We start from the raw sequence: 19,150 nt of genomic DNA on the forward strand, positions 1-19,150 counted from the left end.
AACCAGCCTTTATACTAAAGCTTTAAATAACGCCAATTCATGAAATGTCTAATTTACATTTAAAACCGTGCTATCCACATGTAATTATGTGCGGCATGCACGGTATATTTGGTAGAAATCTTTGGAGTTTTCTCGTGGCTATTATGAATCATCTATCCATTGTCACACTTTCAAACAGTAATAATACGTCTGACAGAAAAAAATAAGAGCACAAACCATGCATGATTCCATTATATTTATGGTTTCCAGTTTTACCGAAACTACAGTAAGAGCAGTAAAAAATACAATCAAGCAGATAAATACAAATACATATTTCTGTTAAAGAATTAGATCAGCACAAATCATAATTTGATTATATTTATGGTTTCCAGTTTTACTGAAGCTACAGTAAGCAGTAAGAGCAGTAAAAAAACAAAAAAATACAATTGAACAGATAATTACAGATACATAAAATGGTTCTGTTTTCCTCCATTGAAATTCGGGGGAAATCTTAATCCCTTGTTCCATGCCTTACCTCCAAATAGATAAAACTATGCATCCATAAAAAAACAAAAGAAACAGTTTTGTCCTGATACAGTGCATACAAAAACACAAAGCTCCTACATTTTATTCATGTCACAGTCGGCACTCTTTTACAAATAACTCCCATCTATTGTTGGTTTTAAAAAAGTAGTTTAGAACACAAATAACAGTCAGTAAAACAACATAATTATGGTCATTGCTTATGAAAACAAAAAACGGATTCTCGATACATTCACTGTTTACCATCAACATTCATCGTCAAACCCAAGGGGAGAACGGTACATGTGAAAATGTGCTGCAAATGATAACAATCAACCCCTGCATCAATTTTCAAAGGCACTGCGTGATTTTAGAGGTTACAGTTCTTGTTGCACTCATTATTTTTATAGCAGAGAACCAGATAAATGACTGGAGTCACAGCTCTCACAACAAAATGCAGTGGTTTGATCTCAAAAGGAAAAACAGACTACTAGCTACAGTATTTGACTTGATAGTATTGGTCCAGTAAGATGTGTGTCCTTCATTTGTTGCCCAAGTAAAACCTCGGTACAAACACTGGACGATGTGCAGAAATCAGTCTTGTGAGAATTGAGGGAAAAAAAAAAACATGAAAAACATACAGTAGAGTTGCAGAGAGAAATTTTGGCCTAATTTTGTCTGTCAATGAACTGCAGGTGGATGGGGGTTGCAGGGCAGAGAAGACCATGAGTTTTGGCCTTCACTTCAGCAGTGAGAGGCGACGCGCCAATGTGAAACCTTTGGATGAGCTGTACAACAAGACAAGAGTGAATAGTGTGCATTACTGCAAATATTGTACTGCAGCCATATAGTATGCAGCACGGTTGTTGGAACATGTGAAATGTTTTTTTTGCCATCAATGGGTTTATTTCTTACCCTGGTCAGAACTAGATGCATTTCTAACTCGGCTATTCTTCTGCCAATGCAGCTCCTGATACCATAGCCAAAGGGAATGGAGCCAAAGTTGTCCACGCGATCTGAGGCATCTTTCCTGATCCAGCGATCTGGTCGGAAGTCTAAAGCATCAGCAAAGTTCTCCTCGTCCAAGGAAGTGGAGTAGTGGCACAGAGCTAACTGAGTCTTGCAAAGCGGGGAGAAAGAAAGCTATTGAGAACAACTGCACTGCATTGGTACGACAAAGATGCGTGAGTAATGCAGGATCACATTACAACTGGCTGCGGTGCATTAAAAAAAAAAAAAAAAAAGAGGGAGAGAGAGAGAAAGAAAGAGAGAGAGAGAGAGAGAGAGAGAGACTCTATTTTCCTCTAGCACATGCTGACCATACAAGACACACATGTATAATGTCCACATGAGTCGTACCCCTTTGGGAATGTAGTATCCGCCCACCACCAAGTCATCCTGGGTAATCCGTCCATTGCCTGGGAGAACTGGAAAAAGCCTGCTCCCAGGGAGGAGCACACAAAGACTGTTAATCAGCTCCACGATAGCTTTGACGATAGGACACAAAGATCACAATGCTAACACACACATTTCATAACGTGTCTAAATGCCACGACAAAATTGAATCGGTAGCTTGCAATGTGCACCTGAGAGTCTCTTTGACCAGGCCTTTGATTAGGGGCAAGCGAGGTATGTCTTCGGCTGCGGCAACAGCTCGTGGTCCCAAAGTCCTCACCACCTCCATGTAAATTTGCTCTTGGATTTGAGGGTGCCGTGCTAATAGGTAGCTGGCCCACGACAGAGTGAAGGATGTCTGGAAAAAAAAAACAAAACAAAACAAAAAAACAAACAAAGAAAACAGAAGGCAAGAGCTCATTACACTTTGGCAATCGTTTTGAAGTGTGGACTGCTTTAGTAAAGTCCATTAAATTACTGAGACAGGTTTTGTAAGCGGTGACTGAAGTGCAAGCTGATATAAGAGTTTTCGTCACGTTGCGTAAGTGTTCAGAAAGAGTGGGGGCTTTGTGAGTGTGGGGTTCTGGCGGGGGTCTTTTTTTTCCACGTGCTGAGCAGACACCAGCTGCACTGCCGTCCTTTAGCCCGCTTGCCATTATTCAGCATATACCTTAATTAGACGTGCTAAATCCAGCCACACTTTTTGTTCCACGACTGGAATAAAAATACTCACCATTCAGACTAAACACTGAAATACCCTCATCCTCAGACAAAATATTTCCTCTGACACGACCAGCCGACATCATTTACAGGACGTCGTTGCGCACACTGGTAAATTTTCTCAGAAAGAAGCGAGTTTACTCTCATCTATGTGTCATCTTCTGATACTGTCCAGTTTGTCCGAGTTATCAACTCAAATCGCACTCGCTCTTTCCATTCAGCCTTCTTGTGACTTTCCCACCCAAGTATTTCATGACGCTTGCGGATTAGTCACTATGAATAGAGCCTGGAGATCACTATGGGATCACTGTCTGACAATGAACAAATAAACCTTTATCCAGCCCATTCTTTTCATTTGGGAACCTTCCAGCCACCAGCCTACAGTATGGCCCTTCCGATATGTCCCCCACACCTCCTGAGCCCCCCCCCCGCCTCCATTTCGCACCCTTGCAGCTCATCATGGCCAGCTGGCAGAGACGCTGGCAACACCTGCGACAAAGGCCAAGGGGAATCATATGACAAAGGCTCATCCAAGCTCATAATAAAAGGGCCTTCCTTTCACTCCATCCCCCACAATCTCGGATTTTCTAGCCTCCATTTTACACCCGGGATCATCTTCACTCCCCCATTATATGGCTCGTAGATTCAAAGAGAATTTGGCTCACTCCATTCCCACTATCCCAGCTCACCTCTGCCCAGTCTGTGCCATAACTCTAGCTGCGGCTAACGTGTCTTGACAGCTCCTGTGTTTGCTGAGTAAAGGCACAGCACAGCTAAATCCACCCCCTACCAGCACATGGCCGTTGCAACAAGTTCAACAAAAACACACACACTTTTATCCTGCCGCCCCCCCCTCACACCCCAGATGAGGACAAAACACCCCGGGCCCATAATTTGAAAAAATCCGACAGTACCCCAAACAAATTAGGCAGTCGCTGTGCAGATGTTCACATTCCTATTCTTGCTCCAGACATGGATGACACTGTTGCAAAGAGATGACTGAAATTTGTTTGGGACATCGCTCAGAATCTTTTCCCCAAATAACCCTTTCTGACAAATGTAGTTGTATAATTAGAAAACCCTTTAAAAAAAACGTATAAGTGACTCAGATCTGATGACTGATTAATTATTCGTTCAACCAAATAATGGTTCAAAAAATGTAATAACAATAACTCCCTAAATGATGATGACTTTTGTTACTGCAAGTGCTTTCTAATTGGGGCCTTGTGTGGAAACACATCATGTCCAAACACAGATGTCCGAAGGGAAAAAAAAAAAAAAAAGACAAAAGCCACCCCCTCCCATGTACATCTAACAGACACAGCCCAACCACAAGAAAGCAAATAAGGCTGAGAACAAGATTGTCAGAGGGGGTTCTGTGGAACACCCCCCCCCACCCCACCGCCACTACCGCCACCATTGACTACTCTGACCTGACGCTGGCACAGCTACACAGGCATGGATGTGGCGCCACCCTTGAAACCTAACACTCACAGTCACACAGTCTCACACAGTCTCACACAGTCTCACACACACACATACACACACACACACACACACACACACACACACACACACACACACACAAACGTGTGATTCCTTCATCTGCTGCAAAAGCACACATCCAGTGCCCCACTACATTCCTCGACTGCGAGGAGCGCCTTTTCACACACCGTGTCGACCCCTGCGAGTAACATCTCTGTTGCATTGGCGTAGATTTCCTCCATGCTCATCTCCTTGGTGACGAGCATGTGTGTTAGCAGTCCACCCTTCACCTCCTCTCCCCGCTCAAGCTGGGCCTTAATCTGACTGAGCCTCTTATCAATGTGAATAACGCCTGGGAGCAGAGACACACAGAGAAGGTGGGATGAATAGAGGAGGGAGAGGGTGGTTGGGAGTGGAAGGGGGGGGGGCAACAAGAGAAGGGAAGTAGAGGGAGGGTGGTGAAAGAAAGAAAAGAAACGGAAGAGAGAAGCAGGTTATGCAACAAAAAGAAGCCATACTCCCACAATCTCATTCAGTAAGGTATTTCGCTTTCCTTTCACAATCACCATTTTTGGCAATATGCATCCTCGAGAAAGGTTTTACATGCTAAAGAGTGAGCCTTTTCAAAATACTCTCAAATCATATGCACATACTACATATTTGTATATTATTGTGTGTGTAGACGGGAATACAGTATGTACTGCTCATGCCTGTGCCTCCAACGCTAAACGATGACTTACTGAATTTGAAGAGGCCGTCCCAAGAGAAGCAGAACTCCTCCCAAGGTTTTGGAATGATGGGCCGCAGCCACTTGGGGATGGCGCCGGCATACATGGTGGTCTTGAAGGAACTGAACATGAGGTTCAGTGCATCGATGTAGTTTTGAGTTTCCTGGGGAATCTCGTTTTCCAGACAGCCTAAACGGCACTCGTACAAAATGGCTGCTATACCTGTAAAGACAACAAAAAAAAGGAAACGCCAAACATTTCATATATAGATAAGCAGTTATGCATATAGCAATTCTTGTCCATCACAAAACGGAATCCTCTTTTACAAACCTTCCATAGCATATTTGAAGAAGAGGTCATTCACGTTGACCGCACTCGCTCCATCCACCCCATGGCTACGTACAGTACAAACTCTCTTGATCAGGTCATCTACCACCTTGTTAATATCATCGGAGAAGACTGCCACATCCCGGGGGCGCATGATGAGCTGCCGAAGGACGCTTCGCATTTTCAGCCAATGCTCTCCCTCCCTGTAGAAAATAGTCATTTGATGCTTTGCATTTAGTCTATAGGAAAGCAATGGCAAAATTAGGGAGTGATGGCAAATTGCTCAGATACAGTTGCTCCTGATTGATTTTTCTGCTGAACACAGTAATACGCCCAGTACATTATGGATTATCTGTGCCACTTTATTGAGAGAACAACTCTACTCACGCTGAGATGAGGCCCGTTGAACGTCCCCTCATGTCTCTGTATTCTTTCCAGGACTCCATGTTGGCTCTCTGAGGGGCCACACCTTCAGCCCTCAACACTTCCGCCACCAGATCACGACCGGCGATGGAGACCACCAGTTGAGGCCCAAAACGGGATTTGAAAATTTTCCCATATTTCTTGCTGTGCTCCATCTATGACACATTGGCAACCGTTAACAGATGCTGACAACATATTCTTGTTTGGCCATCTTTATTTTCAATGTTTTTTCCATAAAAAAAAAGTTATTTTTCCATAACTTTATTCCTTATTTTTAAGAAGAATGTGATGTTCACAAATGTATAACAACGCTCCACAGAATTCATGCGCAAATGTAGGTGCGCCACTCACGAGTGAACCTTGTTTTTCATGCCATTGTAACCCCGTTCAAATGCAAGAAAACTGTAACGTGTGTACTGTACATTTTGGTTTCCCATTGTGTCTATGGAAAGGCTGCAATTAGCCACTTCAGAAGAAAAGAGCAATGATGGTGAGATGCGGGGACGACGCTACACCAGGGTTAGGGGGTACTTTAGCCCCGTGAGAAATCAGTATAGCCACAGCTAAGCCCCTCCATCATTTTATTTCATACTTTAAAATATATTTCTGAATGACCCCCCCACCCCCACCCAAGCCTCCCTTTAACAACGAGAAAGGGGGAAAAAATCCTACAGTCGTGCCTCAATTAATGGCGTGATTATAAATCAGTTACGTGAATCAAAACAACAAAGGTTAATGTTTTAGGCATGCTGAGCGTTAAAATGCGAATAGTATAGTAAATACATTTATACAATACAGTACGAGACGTGGCCGGATCAGAGTCAAAAACGAAAAAAAACGGCTGGCAGAGTGGATTAAAATAAAAGCAATCTTCATTTCCTTTTTTTTTTTACCCACAACGGTTTGGAAATATAACAATGGACGATTCGCGTGATGCGCTTTCCCCGAACATCCTGAGCAAGTTTACCAATTTGGAGGTGACATTTTTTTTTAGGCGCATTTACCTGAATTTGATGAATTCTACTAAAACCGTCCCTCCAGAAGAACTCGATGAGGTTGGACGTCGTGCTGGGTCCCGGCATCTCCTTCAAACTTTTAACTCGAGTGTTTTTGTCGGCGAGCTGCGCCGCTGTGATGAGACCCGGAGACCCGCCGTCCTCGCCTGTTGACGCGGGGACCTCGAAAGCCTCGCTGGGCGCCGACTTGTGCAAAGCCCGCAGTGTGACCACCAGGTGCTTATTCAGATGATCGCCCTGCAAATATTTCCAGCAAGCGGCCGTCAAATGATTGAGCACGGCCATTTTTGGTGACTGAGTCCCGTGCTTAAAAGCGACCTCGGCGGCGTTTACATGTAGCACGTGCTCGCCCTGTGGGGTAACAGTCATGTGAAGTTGCTGGGCTTGTGTTGTGAAGCGCTTTTAAACGGTGCCTTGTACAACTTCAATGAAAGAAGAGGATTGGATGTTTGCTTCTGGAGACCTCTGTATACGGATGTGGGCGTTTTCTTCCGCCCCCCTAAAAAGACTGCTGGGTTCATCCTTTCTTTGGGAAAAGGAGGGGTTGATTCCAACGTGCCCGGGAAAAGAAAAAAAAACTTGTTACGTCACAGCGATCAATCGACATGCGTGCACCCGCACCCTTCAAGCACACACTGCCGCGAATAATACATACAGGCGTGCAAAAGCCAAGATGAAGCTATGAGCACGTTTTTTTAAATCACCACTTGTTTACGCACGTGAATAGTGAATAGCGCTTTAGCCGTATGTTGGATGTGTTGCAAAATCGCTGAAGGAATTGGTTGCGTATACAGTCATGCTACTTTTACAACGCGATTAAACGAGGGAGCACCCTCGCTTCAGAGCCTGTGGTCTCTTGAAGTAGCTCATCACTGTAATGAACCCTCACAGTAACTTAATTTACATATCATTCGCCCTCTGTGCAGACGTGCAAATACAAAGGTAGTTCATCAACTCGTTGCAAGCCAAGTGGCCCCAAATGTTAGCAGACAGGAGACAAAAACAGGATTCACAGAGTGCAGAACCCCTTGGTCTGGCAAAAAGTGAATGGGCAAAGGTGGAAACTTTCCCACGCTCACTTCTTTGGCACGGTGCACAAAGCAAGAGACCGTAGATGCCATTCTTGAGTTCTATTGAAGAAAATTGTCTTGACTTTAAAACACAGACACCCCCTCAAATCTCATCCCAAGCATTTCCATATGTCAAGGAAAAATAAAGCTTGCCTTTTGTCGCATGTACAAATAAATTGGAAATCTGACAAACCTTATTAGACATGAATGAAACAGATGAAAGTCAATACCTGAGAAATCCTAGTTTAGGAAAGGTGCCGCAATGCAACCTTGAACCCACCTTTATTACTCAACTCTCAACTAAACTCAACTGTATTTCTCGAGCACTTGAAAACAACCACCGCTGAATATAAAGTGCTGTACAAGGAGCAAAAATAAGTCATACAACATCAAACAATAAAACAATAAATGAATGACAAAGACAGCAGAAAGCACAAAAACATTCCAACTAAAAATTAGGTCTCAGGCTGAGTCAAAAGCCAAAGAATAAAAATGAATTTGAAGACTGGTTTTCAAGCTGGGCAGCGAGGGGCCTTGCCCAACGTTCATTCCAAAGAGCGGGACCCGCAACCGAAAAGGCTTGATCCCCTTTGAGCCTCCGCTTAGTACTCGGTACCTCTAGTAGTATCTGGTCCGCAGACCTGAGGCACCGGGCAGGGAGGTAAGGTGGCACGAGGCCATTTAACGATTTGAAAGCAAATGTTAGGATCTTAAAAAGAACTCTAAAATGTAGAGGGAGCAAGTGAAGGGATGCCAGAGGAAAAAGTTATATGCTCCCTCTTACGAGTACCAGTCAAGAGGCGAGCAGCAGCATTCTGGACCAACTGGAGACGCTTTATGGAAGATTGGCTGCCTCCAAATTAAAGTGCATTACAGGAATCAAGCCAGGACATGACAAAGGCATGAATTACTTATGGCAGCAATATAACTGCAATAAATAGAAGCACAAATGGATCAAAAGAGCCCATTCTATAGTCTAAGTAAGTCTTTGGAAAATAGTAATATGACGCTAGTGACTTATGTCAGCAATACTCCCCGTTGTCCGATGACGTCGGTGAAGAAACATGGAGTCAAATGTATTCAAATCAGTGCTCACTTTTCCTAGGCTGGCTTGACCTTTTCATCTCACCCTGACCCAATGATGTTTGACGCAAATCTTAATGAAAGGTGCGATAATAAAGGTTAGGAAATGCTGACTTTCTGATGGGGCCTCAAGCCCCTCAATTTCCCCCAAATTCGTGATCGGCTAACAAACAGACAAAGAAGAATACAGCATACATATCCACCCTCCTTTATCAAAAATTAAAATTAAAATGGGCTCATTAATAATGTAAAGTCACATTAACGCAATTGTTTTACATGTATTTTAAACACCGATTAATGCATGCCCTAAATTTGGAAAGTCATGTACTTGGGGAATTTCAGCCGCAATGCAGAAGACACGTGCACTTTAGAATTAACTTGTAGAAATGAACTGCAGCGAATATACACAATGTTTATAATTGAAGTGGTAGAAAACTACAGTGGAGGAGTCATTTGCAGTGTGCCTGTGAATATTCTCATTCGTCGAGTTCATTTCTTTCTCTGAGCATTCAATCGATAGCAAGTGCACTGTTCTGTTTGTCTTGGAAGACGTTTCTCCTCACATCCGAGAAGCCTTCATCACTTCATGACAACCGGTTTAGCCTGCGTCTGCTATGTCCTTCTGCTGGTGCAGCGGCGGCACAGAAGAAGAGAAAAGAGGAGCAGAAGAAGAACGTCTTGCGTGTCAAGGCAAAGGAGGCTCAAGAGAAAGGACTTACTGTCGGATTTTGTTTCCCGGGTTGTGTTAAATAAATACATAATCGAAACTCGAATAAAGTAAAGGCTTGCTTTCCTTTTTCAATCTCCAGTTTTTAAACAAAGACGTGAGTTGACTCATCCCCGTCTAATGAAAATAGCGACACTGCCTCCTAGCGGCCGAAGGAGGGACGGACCGTTCCACACTGAACGGTTGGAAGTTATGTGTGAGTGGGTTGGGAGTTGTGTGTGAGTGCGTGTGTGCCTGTGTATGAATATATTGAAAGTGTTTTTATTACAGTATTTACAAATGATTAAGTCCCAATAAACTCCGACACAACATTTAAAAAACTGAATATGAAAATCACATATGAAATTCACCGATTATATTTGTGGGTCTGATTACACACGTGGAAATGTATTTGTGTGAATAAATTTGAGGCAAATCTCTCCCCATTCAAATACTGTACTAGTTATCAAGTGAATGTTGGCCTGGGAGTCCCGGGCCGGCTAAAGATGGCGGCTACATCCGCACGTCATCAAACAACACAGGCTTAATGTAATCATTGTTTCTCCCGATGCGCCATGCCCGTTGCAATGCACTGCAGACAGCAACGCAGAACACATGCCCAACTGCCACCTTAGAGTAATAACGCCACACAGCACATATCGATTCATTTCGATCCAACGATGGAGACGAAAACGCGTGAAGTGCAGGACTGTTGGAGGAGACACTGCAACTTGCCACCACCATGGCGGAAAGAGGAAGTAACGCCGTTTTCGGTTGCGAGTTTCAAAATGTACTTCTTTTGAGTGAAATCGTAAATTTCAAACAAAGACAAAAAAATACACATTTAATCGCAGCAGATGCAGTACCAAGATCGTGAATATATTCAATATAGAGTACATACTGAACTGCAACTGTAACGATCACAAGGACGAGGATTTACTATACTTTTATTTTTGTAGGTAATTTCCTGTGGAGCGCGGAACTAAGAGAGAGCATACGTAGTGTTGCTCAAAATGTCGACCTGCGTCCTGAACGCTGTCTAGTATTTTACATGCAGCCTAATGAGTTATTTAGTGTTCGGGCTGAACCTTAGCATTGAAACCATCTTAGAACACGAAACAAGTGTGGTTTGTGCTAACCGGTGCCCATATGGCGTCCCAAAATTCAATAGGGCCTGCTTTGCCCCCAAACTTTAAAAACGCTGACGATTCTGATGATGAACGTGACTGTGAGTACAAATTCAATGTTGAAATACAGAAATGCTAAATGACTAACATTAGTTTCATCGAAGTTTTGCAATTCCGCGTGTTAGATGCCGGTCCCGCTTTGCCTCCCGGCTATAAACGAGGAGAACCATCCAGCTCGTCGGATGAAAGTGAAGAAGTGGCCGTCAAAAGAGTCAAGACCTCTGAAGACAAAGATACAGAGTATGTCGATCGGACGATAACGCGACCTACAGAAATGGAACGTGAACAAAAACACGGTCGTCGTATCTGTCGTTTGAACAGATTTGAGAAGAGAAAGGATGAAGAAGATGACGGCTTCTTTGGACCCGCATTACCACCAGGCTTTGGCAAGAAACAGAGTTCACCAGAGAGGTGACCGAATGAATGCCTTAAAAGCACATGGCGCAACCGAGTACAGTAATTAGCCACGATAGCTGAAGAAGGAAATGACTATATAAAGTTAGAGTATTCGTTTTTGGGCATGAGTTGTACACCTAGGTCTTTATTTCAGGCCACCTGTGCTGGGACCAGCTTTGCCTCCTGGGTTCCGCCGTGCAGTACATGACCATGATGACGATGATGGTGATGAAGAGGGCTTCCCAGGACCTGCCTTGCCACCAGGTTACAAGGCTGACTCCTTCAGCAGTGATGGGGAGGATGAGATTATTATTGGACCCATGCCATCCGATGGTCCAGTTCAAAATACAGTGGCTCTGGACATTGAACGTAGGGCACGAATAATGAAAGACAAGCTGACTAAAGTTGTGAGTCCAAGTTTTTCTTCTGACTTGTCCATGTTTTAAAGTACAGAGGGCACAGTGGAGCTTTACTCCCTACATTGGTGCCAGTACAAAATTTTGCATCTCTAGGATGTTCCTGAGGCGCCAAGCCGAGAGACTTGGATGACTGAGCTTCCACCAGAACTACAACACATTGGCGTGGGGGCTCGCACTTTCAAGAAGAGGTCGGGTCCGGAGAAGGGTGACCGCTCCATTTGGACCGATACACCCGCAGACACTGAGCGCAAGGCCAGGGTAGGAAAAGCCAACGATTGCCATTCCTGCCTTATAAGTATCACATGTGTATTTGCAGCATCATTTTAATTCCTGATAACACCGTCACTGAGTTTCGTCTTGAACAATAGGAACGTCTGGAGAGAAAGAAAAGGGGCGAGACTGAGAAAGATTCTGCCCCACAACTCTCTCAAAAGGATTTGGAGATGGCAGACAAGGTCTCCAAATATAATGTAAGTTGTAGCGACAATCAGCGTTCTTTTGATTGTATCATCCTTTACTTGACAAGTGCTATGATCGGATTCCTGCTAATGCTGTAACATTCTCTTCTTGATTAAAGAAAACTACGCGCTCAGAATCTCTGATGAGTTTGCATACAAAGAACATGAAGGAGAAAGCAATGCAGGTGAGAGACAAGCCAGTGGAGAGGAGAGCATTTGATCGGGAAACTGACCTGCAGGTCAATCGCTTCGATGAGGCGCAGAAGCACCGTCTGCTGAAGAAATCTCAGGAACTGAACACGCGTTTCTCCCACAGCAACGATAGGATGTTCTTGTAAGGACATTGTTTCCAGTCAAATGTTGTCGACTGCATAATGCATAAAATTGGACAATTACTTGGAAGAGCCGAGAGCAGGTGGAGCTGGCCTAGTTTTCCAGGGGATTATTGTAGTTAATATAAAATGTTATGACTGTAAATAAAATTTCTTTCAACTCTGATATGACTTCAAATGCAAAAAAATGTAAATGTAGTTTAAAATTGTTCTACTGTCATGAAGAAATAGGAAACAATCTTCATGTTTTTTTTTTTAGTGTGAAGATTCACAGTAATCTGATTTCTAACTGCTAGTGATGTTATGACTGGACTTCAATATAATGTTCTAAAAACTTTATTGGGTTTTGCCACTCTTTGCAGTTGTACCAAAGTATTTGCAAACTGCAAGTTTCATAGAAGGTATTTTTGAGAAAAAGGGTCATTGAATTCAGTCTGCATACTTAAATAACATACGGTACATAGAAAGAGGACAACCATAGTGAAAGTGATGAAAAACATCAAAGTATATCTACCACAAAAACCAATCAGGAACAGACATCCAAAAATTACATCATAAGAAAATTATAATTTCTTGTCTACATTGTGTTTGTGTAGGTGAGATTTGTCATTTTACAATCTGTTTGTTTTTTTAAGATAATAAAGTGTTCAGCCTGACTGTACTAATGAATACTTTCACATTGTTTTCAGTGTCTGTTTATATTTTACCTGACGAGAACTTTTTTCACAGATTAAACATGTTCTCCCCTAAATTAGCTCAGTGAAAATGCCTTTTGTGTCAAAGCCTAACTAATTCACTGCCAGCCCTTTATGTTGCAGTGCAAGTGTCAATTAATCATGAAAGTCGCAAAGTATTTTTTAACACGTATACCGTGAAATGGTATAAAGATGTACGTATGACGTACTACTCATTTTTGGACCTTCTCGGGCACTATACTACAGTACGCCTGCGCATGCTACTTTGAGCAAATAGCTATCTGTAGAAATTAAAATTAAAACTAAATTACCATGTCAGAGAAAGCAGGAGACGTTGATTTAACCGGTGCGAAACTAAACACGGGGGTCTGGCTTGTAAAGGTATGCACATGTATCGAGATCCTCCAAATATAAACAGTCAGCTGGTAGAAATCCGAGCTAACCGTAGCTGCCGCTGTGGCTAACTAGTCGAGTCGACGATATCTCGAAATCAGTAGCATTTCCTCATCAACTTCGATCGAAGTCTCTGAAGCACATCACAAGAACAAAAAATTAAAATAAACTATCAACGTTTCTCCTCTACGGGAGTAGTCGTGGTTGCCGATTAGAATTCTGTTCCTTTGAGGAAGCGGTATTTCCGCAGAACGGCACGATTTGCACTTTGTTTGAAGTGTTTGCTGAAATTATTTTAGATCCTGGACTTAGAGTTCTATGTTTTCCGGTAATATTCTCTTAACTTATTAAGAGGTTTATTGTGGGACGTGGCGGCTCGTATGTAAATACATTCAGTAAACAAATAACTTCTGACTCTGACCGCAGGTGCCCAAGTACCTCTCTCATCAATGGGCGAAAGCCACAGGAAGAGGCGAAGTTGGGAAACTCAGAATCTCAAAGTATGTGAAACCAGAGCGGAAGGGAGAATACATCTCGTCGAGATATTGTATTTGTCAATCAAGTATCGTAGTTTGTGTTTTGATATTCATGACATAATGAGGAAATAAGATTTCGTTTTCTGCTGATGAAACTGTGTGTTCAGTCTTTTTGCTTTAACCAACATGAAGTGGTTTTTCTTTCAAGGAAAGGGAACCAAGGTAAACCAGAGGTAAGAACCATGATACTGTTTATCAATGACAACAACCTGCTCCTGTTTTAGCATGTAGTTAATCCGAGTTGATATTGACCTGTCTGTAATCTTAGTCATCACTCCCTGTGGGTACAGTCTAACATGCTTAATGTACATGTAAAAAAACTAATCCTGTCTTAATGTCAGAAAACTATGACCAGTCGCCACCCAAATTCTGATGCGCATCTCCACTGATGCCCACTTCCACCTCTGAAAATATCAAAGCAATCGCCAAAGTATTTTGAATTTTATAGGCTTTAATCTTATTCCATCCGGCGTAAAACTTTTGCCAAGACGACCATGCGAGTTGGTAGGACGGTTTACAGGGGCGGATGGAAATTACTGACTCGCTGTGGCGACCCCTGAATAGGGATGTGCCGAAAGGAGAAGAAGAAGAAGAAGATAGGCTTTAATCTTATTCCTCCCCATAGACGTTCACTATAAATCTTAACGAGGCTAAATGTTAGAAAAGTACGACCAATCGCACCCAAAGTTCATGTGCACATCTCTACCTATGCTCAATCCAAACCACTGGGTCAATTTTCTTTTTTGATATTATCAGAGGTTGGGGTGGTCTTAAATAGCGATGTGCATTTGAATTTTGAGAATGATTTTTATTTTATTTTATTTTTTTACATGAAGCGTTTCAGACTCTCCCCCCCCCTGTGTCCTATTTTAACAGTTGTGTCACTTCCAGGTGTCTTTTACATTAAATGAAGAGTTGACTGCGATTGAGGGTATCGAAGACAAGACAGTGTCTGCTCCTCGGGAACACCCGTTGACAATGCAGACAGTGGGAGGTCAGACATTGGCCGTGTTCACAGAGACGTCATCGGGTGAGCTTATTTCTTTTTTTTTTTTTTTTTGAGCTTACGTTTTGGAATGCTGCTTGTTGTAACCTATCAAATGCTGAGAAATAATACTGCTTTGGCCTACAGAACAAAGGTAAGTTTTTCCATCGTCACTTTGGTGGAGGGGCCCGTACGGGTGTGCTGCCTTTTCATGCGGTCTTGCCTGCAACGATTGCCGCTCTTCTGTGACCTCTCGGGGGTTTCTCCCAAATGATAAGATTGTTCTGTCTAGCAGGAATTGAGTGAAGGCAGGAACATTTAAATCAACTGCAGACCAATCATGTTGAAGGTCTCTATGTAATGACTTATTAATAATAGTTCTTGTTAAGATGTTGCCTTAAATCCAAACCTGAGACCCCCCCCCCACCCCCCAGCATTTAAGCCAGACATTTTTGGGGCTTTACGTAGAGCTGGGCTGCCCAGGTGGCAGGCCCTATCCAGCCTCTTTTAGATGTCTCCCTCCTCTAACACACACAATTTAAATGATCAGATCGTCAGGAAGCTTAACAGAAGCCTCATAATGATCCTTTTTCCACCTATAAATGTTCAGATTGTATGATACATTGTAGTTGGCGGTCATTGTATTGGAAATGGTCACAACGAGCTAACTTTCTAAGGTCCAGATTTGTTATGTCCCTCGAGGTACGTTGTCATGAGGTTCGACTGCATCACCTCGGTTGGGACCCTACATCGATGTTGTTAATGTTGATTGAATCACATTACAGTCTTCTCCGGCATATTGCAAATGTACCTATTTGCAACCTGTCCTATCTCATTTGCTGAAAAATAACATCTATTGGCTTTTTTTTTTTTTTTGTGCTCAGGCCAAGGCACTTGTCTCATGTAAAGTATTGCTTTGGCAACCATTTTGAGGCATCTCGGTCCCAAGGCACTATAATCAAACAAGTTAAGAAGTTTCATGTAGAGCTTTGCCGCCATCTTGGTGCCAAGGAACTACCGTAGTTGTTGTGCTTTGCAGCCTACTTGTGGCATCGATAGGCCCATGACAACCTTCTGGGGGCGGGCGTCAATTACTCATTTGGTTTTCAGTATTTGCGGCAGGGTTCTGCGACTAAACCGTTCCTATTCACGGGGGAACACTGCATCTGTCCAAGTGAGCATTTTTGAAACAGCCGACGGTGGCACCACTTGTGTGTTTGCTCCCATTTTTCCTGACATGAATTCAAAGATTCAAGACTGCGTCGATATAAAGTGTCTATTTCTCAAAAGAAATTCACAAATCTGTCTTCATCCGGATGGGTGAGCACGTATCCTTTGCTGATAATAATAATAATGCATCCACCTGCGGTGTTGCGTATGGAGATGCTGATGAGATGGCATCGTAGATTTGCAACCAGCCTCCTCAGGGTTCTCTAACCGGACTGCACCGTGTCCCGACTTGAGTGGGCAAATGCTCACATTCGACGGCATCTGGCACTTGGAGAGAGAGGTGTTCTCTTTGCGTGTCATCATCATGTCATGACGCACCTTTAAGGTGAACGAATCATCTCAAAGGACAAGTGTTCACCTGTGTATTTTGACAGATTTGTGAACAATATTTGGGAGAAATCTGCCTTTTGTGTATGTCCAAAGTCATTGGTCTTTTCAGTTCAGAGCGTGAAAAAAACCCCCAAAAAAACGTGTCATAGGATATAATAGGATGCCAGACAGCCCCGCTACTGCAAATATTTTTTTTAATGCTGACTTTGTTACAGCTGTTGTGAAAGCGCTACAGACATCGTGATGTATTTTGTTGTGTAGTAACGCTGTGGCCAGCGAGCATTTTGTGTGTGGATTTTGTGTACTCGGGGCGGCACTGTCTGTTGTGGTTGTTTTTGTTTTTGTTTTGTGGTGGTGGGTCGGGATTTCTACGCTCGCCGCTTGCGAGAGCATGCTTGCTTTGCTGGTGTGTGCGCACCGGAGTGCTCAACAGAGTTCACTTGTATTGGTTTCCCCGTGGTAAAGCGTGTGCAACGAAACCCCGGGAGTGGCTCTGATTGTTGGATCCCCTCCTCCCTCTATTTTCCATCCCCCATACATATACATATATATTTTTATTTTACCATCCCTCCCTCCCCCCTGTAGGCCAGTCAGAAGAGAGATCTGATGGTGGCAGCTCAGTTTCGGGGGCAGGGGCTGGTCCAGGTGAGTTCACCGTTTTAGGTGAATCGCACACAATCAAACGAGTGATATTTTCTTTTCATCATAAAAATGCTCCATGATACGTCCTGGACGACGCACACACCCATACTCGACATACATGTCCACGTAAGGCCCGAAGCCGCATGGCGGCTTCTTGATTAAAACGTTTCTAGGTGAAGCTCAAATACAAAGGCACCTCGCGTGGAATAATGGGTGCCTGAAAGTCGAGATTTTGGTCTGGATCTGTCACTTTGTGAGCCCTGACTGTGCCATTGCATTTTACCAATCAAATGTTTGTGTGAAAACAAAGTACACACATAAAATACAAAATCAAGTCATGTTGTGTAACGGGGACGCACTCAATTTACAGTGCGTGTCATAAAATAAAGGTGAAGGGGGCGGGGGGGGGGGGTTACATGGGATTTTAGGTGACTGAAAGACTGTTACTGCCATTGTTAGCTTGTGTCCACCAATCCCTCTCCTTTTCATCAAGTACTCAACAAAAGCAAAAAAATGTACATATATCTATATAAACCATGATGTGATGATCTTTTGCTATCTTGTGAAGTAAATGAAGTAAAAATATAATACGAAGTTGTGATCCACATTTTTTTTCTCTCTCATCCAGATAAAATTGCTTTGGAGGGAGTTGTGGTGCAGAGAGCAGATTGCAGGCCAGCTGTAAGTGAAAACTACATGAAGCTTAAGAGGTGAGTGGGTTGTCTCTTGAGTGAAACGCAAACTTCAAATGGATATTATAAAATGCCAAATATTAGAAAGATGCTTGACAGTGTACTTTAAATACCGCTGCACCGAAAGACACTTTTTTTCTCTTGTATCAATAACATTTTGCCCAGACTGCATGTCTTCTGTTGGATTTCCCCCCCCCCCCAAATAAACCAAACAAACAGTTGTTCACGTCTATCTTGAAACAGGTTACAAATTGAAGAGTCCACCAAGCCGATCCGGCTGTCGCAGCAGTTGGCTAAAGCAGTCACCAACAACTACAAACCTGTGGCGAACCACGCCTACAACGTAAGGACTCACATTTGTCTGCTTTCCGATCACCTCATTCCACACACGCGCTCGCCCGCCCACCCATCATGGACAACGCAAGGCCATTTTCTCAAAAGCCTTTGTAAAGGCGGCAATGTTAATTCCGATGACTTTAAATGTGGCTGGCGTACCTTTTATTCACGTGGGGATTTCCATCGTGTCTTAACCACTCATGTTACTATTTGCGCAGGCATTCTTGCATTTCTCTGCCTTGTGTCTGTCAGATGGAGTATGAGAGGAAAAAGAAGGAGGAGGGCAAGAGAGCGAGAGCGGACAAGCAGCAGGTGTTGGACATGTTATTTTCTGCTTTTGAGAAGCACCAGTACTACAACATCAAAGACCTGGTGGACATTACCAAACAGCCAGTGGTGAGACTTCTTACCGTCGCAGAGCTTTCAAACATTTGCGCATCTTGGAGCTTCGTTGGTTCACATTTTGCCACTTTCCGGCGTCATTTCAGTTTTGTTTCCAGATTCACCTCTCCTAAATTCGAGTACTTTCATCTAGTTCTAGTATTTGTTTTATCTGCAGAGTAAAGCTAGTGTTGACAATATTTTCCCAAAACAACTCTTGTTCACAGATTTATCTGAAGGAAATACTGCGTGACATCGGCATCTACAATGTGAAGGGGACACATAAGAACACTTGGGAGCTCAAGCCCGAGTATCGACATTATCAAGGCGAGGAAAAAGTAGACGAATAGGACGAGTGAACCTTTGGCTGGATGGGGATCACCCGGTGTACCGCGGAACCTGTTTGCAAACACGTGAGGTTTGTGTGGGTCAGCCCATGTAAACGTTTGTGAATTCTGTTTCATGTTGGAAAAAAAAAGGTTTTAATAGCATGTTTACAAAGGCATGGTGACATTGTGACTTCTTCCTAGTTTTAGACCTTATAGCTTAGCATTTCACGCATTTCCAACCATTGTTTTGTTGTTTTAATCGAATCATAAAAGCCTCTGCAACAAATATGCTTTTAATTCCATCTCAACGGAATATGTTTGATTACGGTCTCCATAGTAGTTATCTAGCTATATG

General features: G+C 43.1%; 3 protein-coding genes and 1 long non-coding RNA gene across 7 annotated transcripts; 2 read left to right on the top strand and 2 right to left on the bottom strand.

The window, feature by feature from the left end:
• Positions 1 to 220: 220 nt before the first annotated feature.
• cyp27c1 (cytochrome P450, family 27, subfamily C, polypeptide 1) lies at positions 221 to 7,239 on the bottom strand. Of its 2 annotated transcripts, XM_019884630.1 has the most exons (10): positions 6,929 to 7,216; positions 6,584 to 6,832; positions 5,544 to 5,734; positions 5,160 to 5,359; positions 4,842 to 5,051; positions 4,290 to 4,453; positions 2,088 to 2,254; positions 1,861 to 1,939; positions 1,417 to 1,620; positions 221 to 1,289 (listed from the first exon to the last, which is right to left on the bottom strand). In XM_019884630.1, the coding sequence occupies exons 1-10, from the start codon at positions 6,962 to 6,964 to the stop codon at positions 1,170 to 1,172; spliced, it is 1,620 nt and encodes a 539-aa protein (XP_019740189.1). In that variant the 5' UTR covers positions 6,965 to 7,216; the 3' UTR covers positions 221 to 1,169. The 2 variants fall into 2 exon arrangements, with proteins under 2 accessions (XP_019740189.1, XP_019740188.1); XM_019884629.1 differs by having other exon boundaries at positions 6,584 to 7,239.
• LOC109524633 (uncharacterized) lies at positions 2,971 to 4,281 on the bottom strand. Its single transcript, XR_002169992.1, has 2 exons — positions 4,169 to 4,281; positions 2,971 to 4,121 (listed from the first exon to the last, which is right to left on the bottom strand). It is a non-coding gene; the product is annotated as an uncharacterized LOC109524633 (long non-coding RNA).
• Positions 7,240 to 10,064: 2,825 nt separating the features above from the next.
• gpalpp1 (GPALPP motifs containing 1) lies at positions 10,065 to 12,585 on the top strand. 2 transcript variants are annotated; one of them, XM_019884632.1, is made up of 7 exons: positions 10,073 to 10,682; positions 10,767 to 10,881; positions 10,963 to 11,052; positions 11,192 to 11,444; positions 11,550 to 11,714; positions 11,825 to 11,926; positions 12,034 to 12,585. In XM_019884632.1, the coding sequence occupies exons 1-7, from the start codon at positions 10,604 to 10,606 to the stop codon at positions 12,250 to 12,252; spliced, it is 1,023 nt and encodes a 340-aa protein (XP_019740191.1). In that variant the 5' UTR covers positions 10,073 to 10,603; the 3' UTR covers positions 12,253 to 12,585. The 2 variants fall into 2 exon arrangements, with proteins under 2 accessions (XP_019740190.1, XP_019740191.1); XM_019884631.1 differs by having other exon boundaries at positions 10,065 to 10,682; positions 10,767 to 11,052.
• Positions 12,586 to 13,162: 577 nt separating this feature from the next.
• Positions 13,163 to 19,083, top strand: gtf2f2a (general transcription factor IIF, polypeptide 2a). Of its 2 annotated transcripts, XM_019884602.1 has the most exons (9): positions 13,163 to 13,322; positions 13,761 to 13,834; positions 14,019 to 14,043; positions 14,762 to 14,900; positions 17,001 to 17,060; positions 17,686 to 17,767; positions 17,993 to 18,092; positions 18,338 to 18,481; positions 18,694 to 19,083. In XM_019884602.1, exons 1-9 carry the CDS (start codon positions 13,254 to 13,256, stop codon positions 18,814 to 18,816), a joined length of 816 nt encoding a protein of 271 aa, XP_019740161.1. In that variant the 5' UTR covers positions 13,163 to 13,253; the 3' UTR covers positions 18,817 to 19,083. The 2 variants fall into 2 exon arrangements, with proteins under 2 accessions (XP_019740161.1, XP_019740162.1); XM_019884603.1 differs by lacking the exon at positions 17,001 to 17,060.
• The last annotated feature ends 67 nt before the right edge of the window (positions 19,084 to 19,150 follow it).

This window comes from Hippocampus comes, unplaced genomic scaffold, assembly GCF_001891065.2.
Source record: "Hippocampus comes isolate QL1 unplaced genomic scaffold, H_comes_QL1_v1.1 scaffold21, whole genome shotgun sequence".
Taxonomy (NCBI): domain Eukaryota; kingdom Metazoa; phylum Chordata; class Actinopteri; order Syngnathiformes; family Syngnathidae; genus Hippocampus; species Hippocampus comes.

Bases quoted from the DNA above. Each gene is read 5' to 3' on its own strand.
- cyp27c1 (XM_019884629.1), bottom strand. From the start codon at position 6,964: ATGACTGTTACCCCACAGGGCGAGCACGTGCTACATGTAAACGCCGCC. The intron at 5,735-6,583 runs GTAAATGCGCCT...AATGTGTCATAG, and splicing joins GTAGAATTCATCAAATTCAG to ATGGAGCACAGCAAGAAATA. The intron at 4,454-4,841 runs GTAAGTCATCGT...CTCTGCTCCCAG, and splicing joins GGACGGCCTCTTCAAATTCA to GCGTTATTCACATTGATAAG.
- gpalpp1 (XM_019884631.1), top strand. From the start codon at position 10,604: ATGGCGTCCCAAAATTCAATAGGGCCTGCTTTGCCCCCAAACTTTAAA. The intron at 11,053-11,191 runs GTGACCGAATGA...TCTTTATTTCAG, and splicing joins AAACAGAGTTCACCAGAGAG to GCCACCTGTGCTGGGACCAG. The intron at 11,445-11,549 runs GTGAGTCCAAGT...TTGCATCTCTAG, and splicing joins AAGACAAGCTGACTAAAGTT to GATGTTCCTGAGGCGCCAAG.
- gtf2f2a (XM_019884602.1), top strand. From the start codon at position 13,254: ATGTCAGAGAAAGCAGGAGACGTTGATTTAACCGGTGCGAAACTAAAC. The intron at 14,044-14,761 runs GTAAGAACCATG...TGTCACTTCCAG, and splicing joins GGAACCAAGGTAAACCAGAG to GTGTCTTTTACATTAAATGA. The intron at 18,093-18,337 runs GTAAGGACTCAC...TGTGTCTGTCAG, and splicing joins TGGCGAACCACGCCTACAAC to ATGGAGTATGAGAGGAAAAA.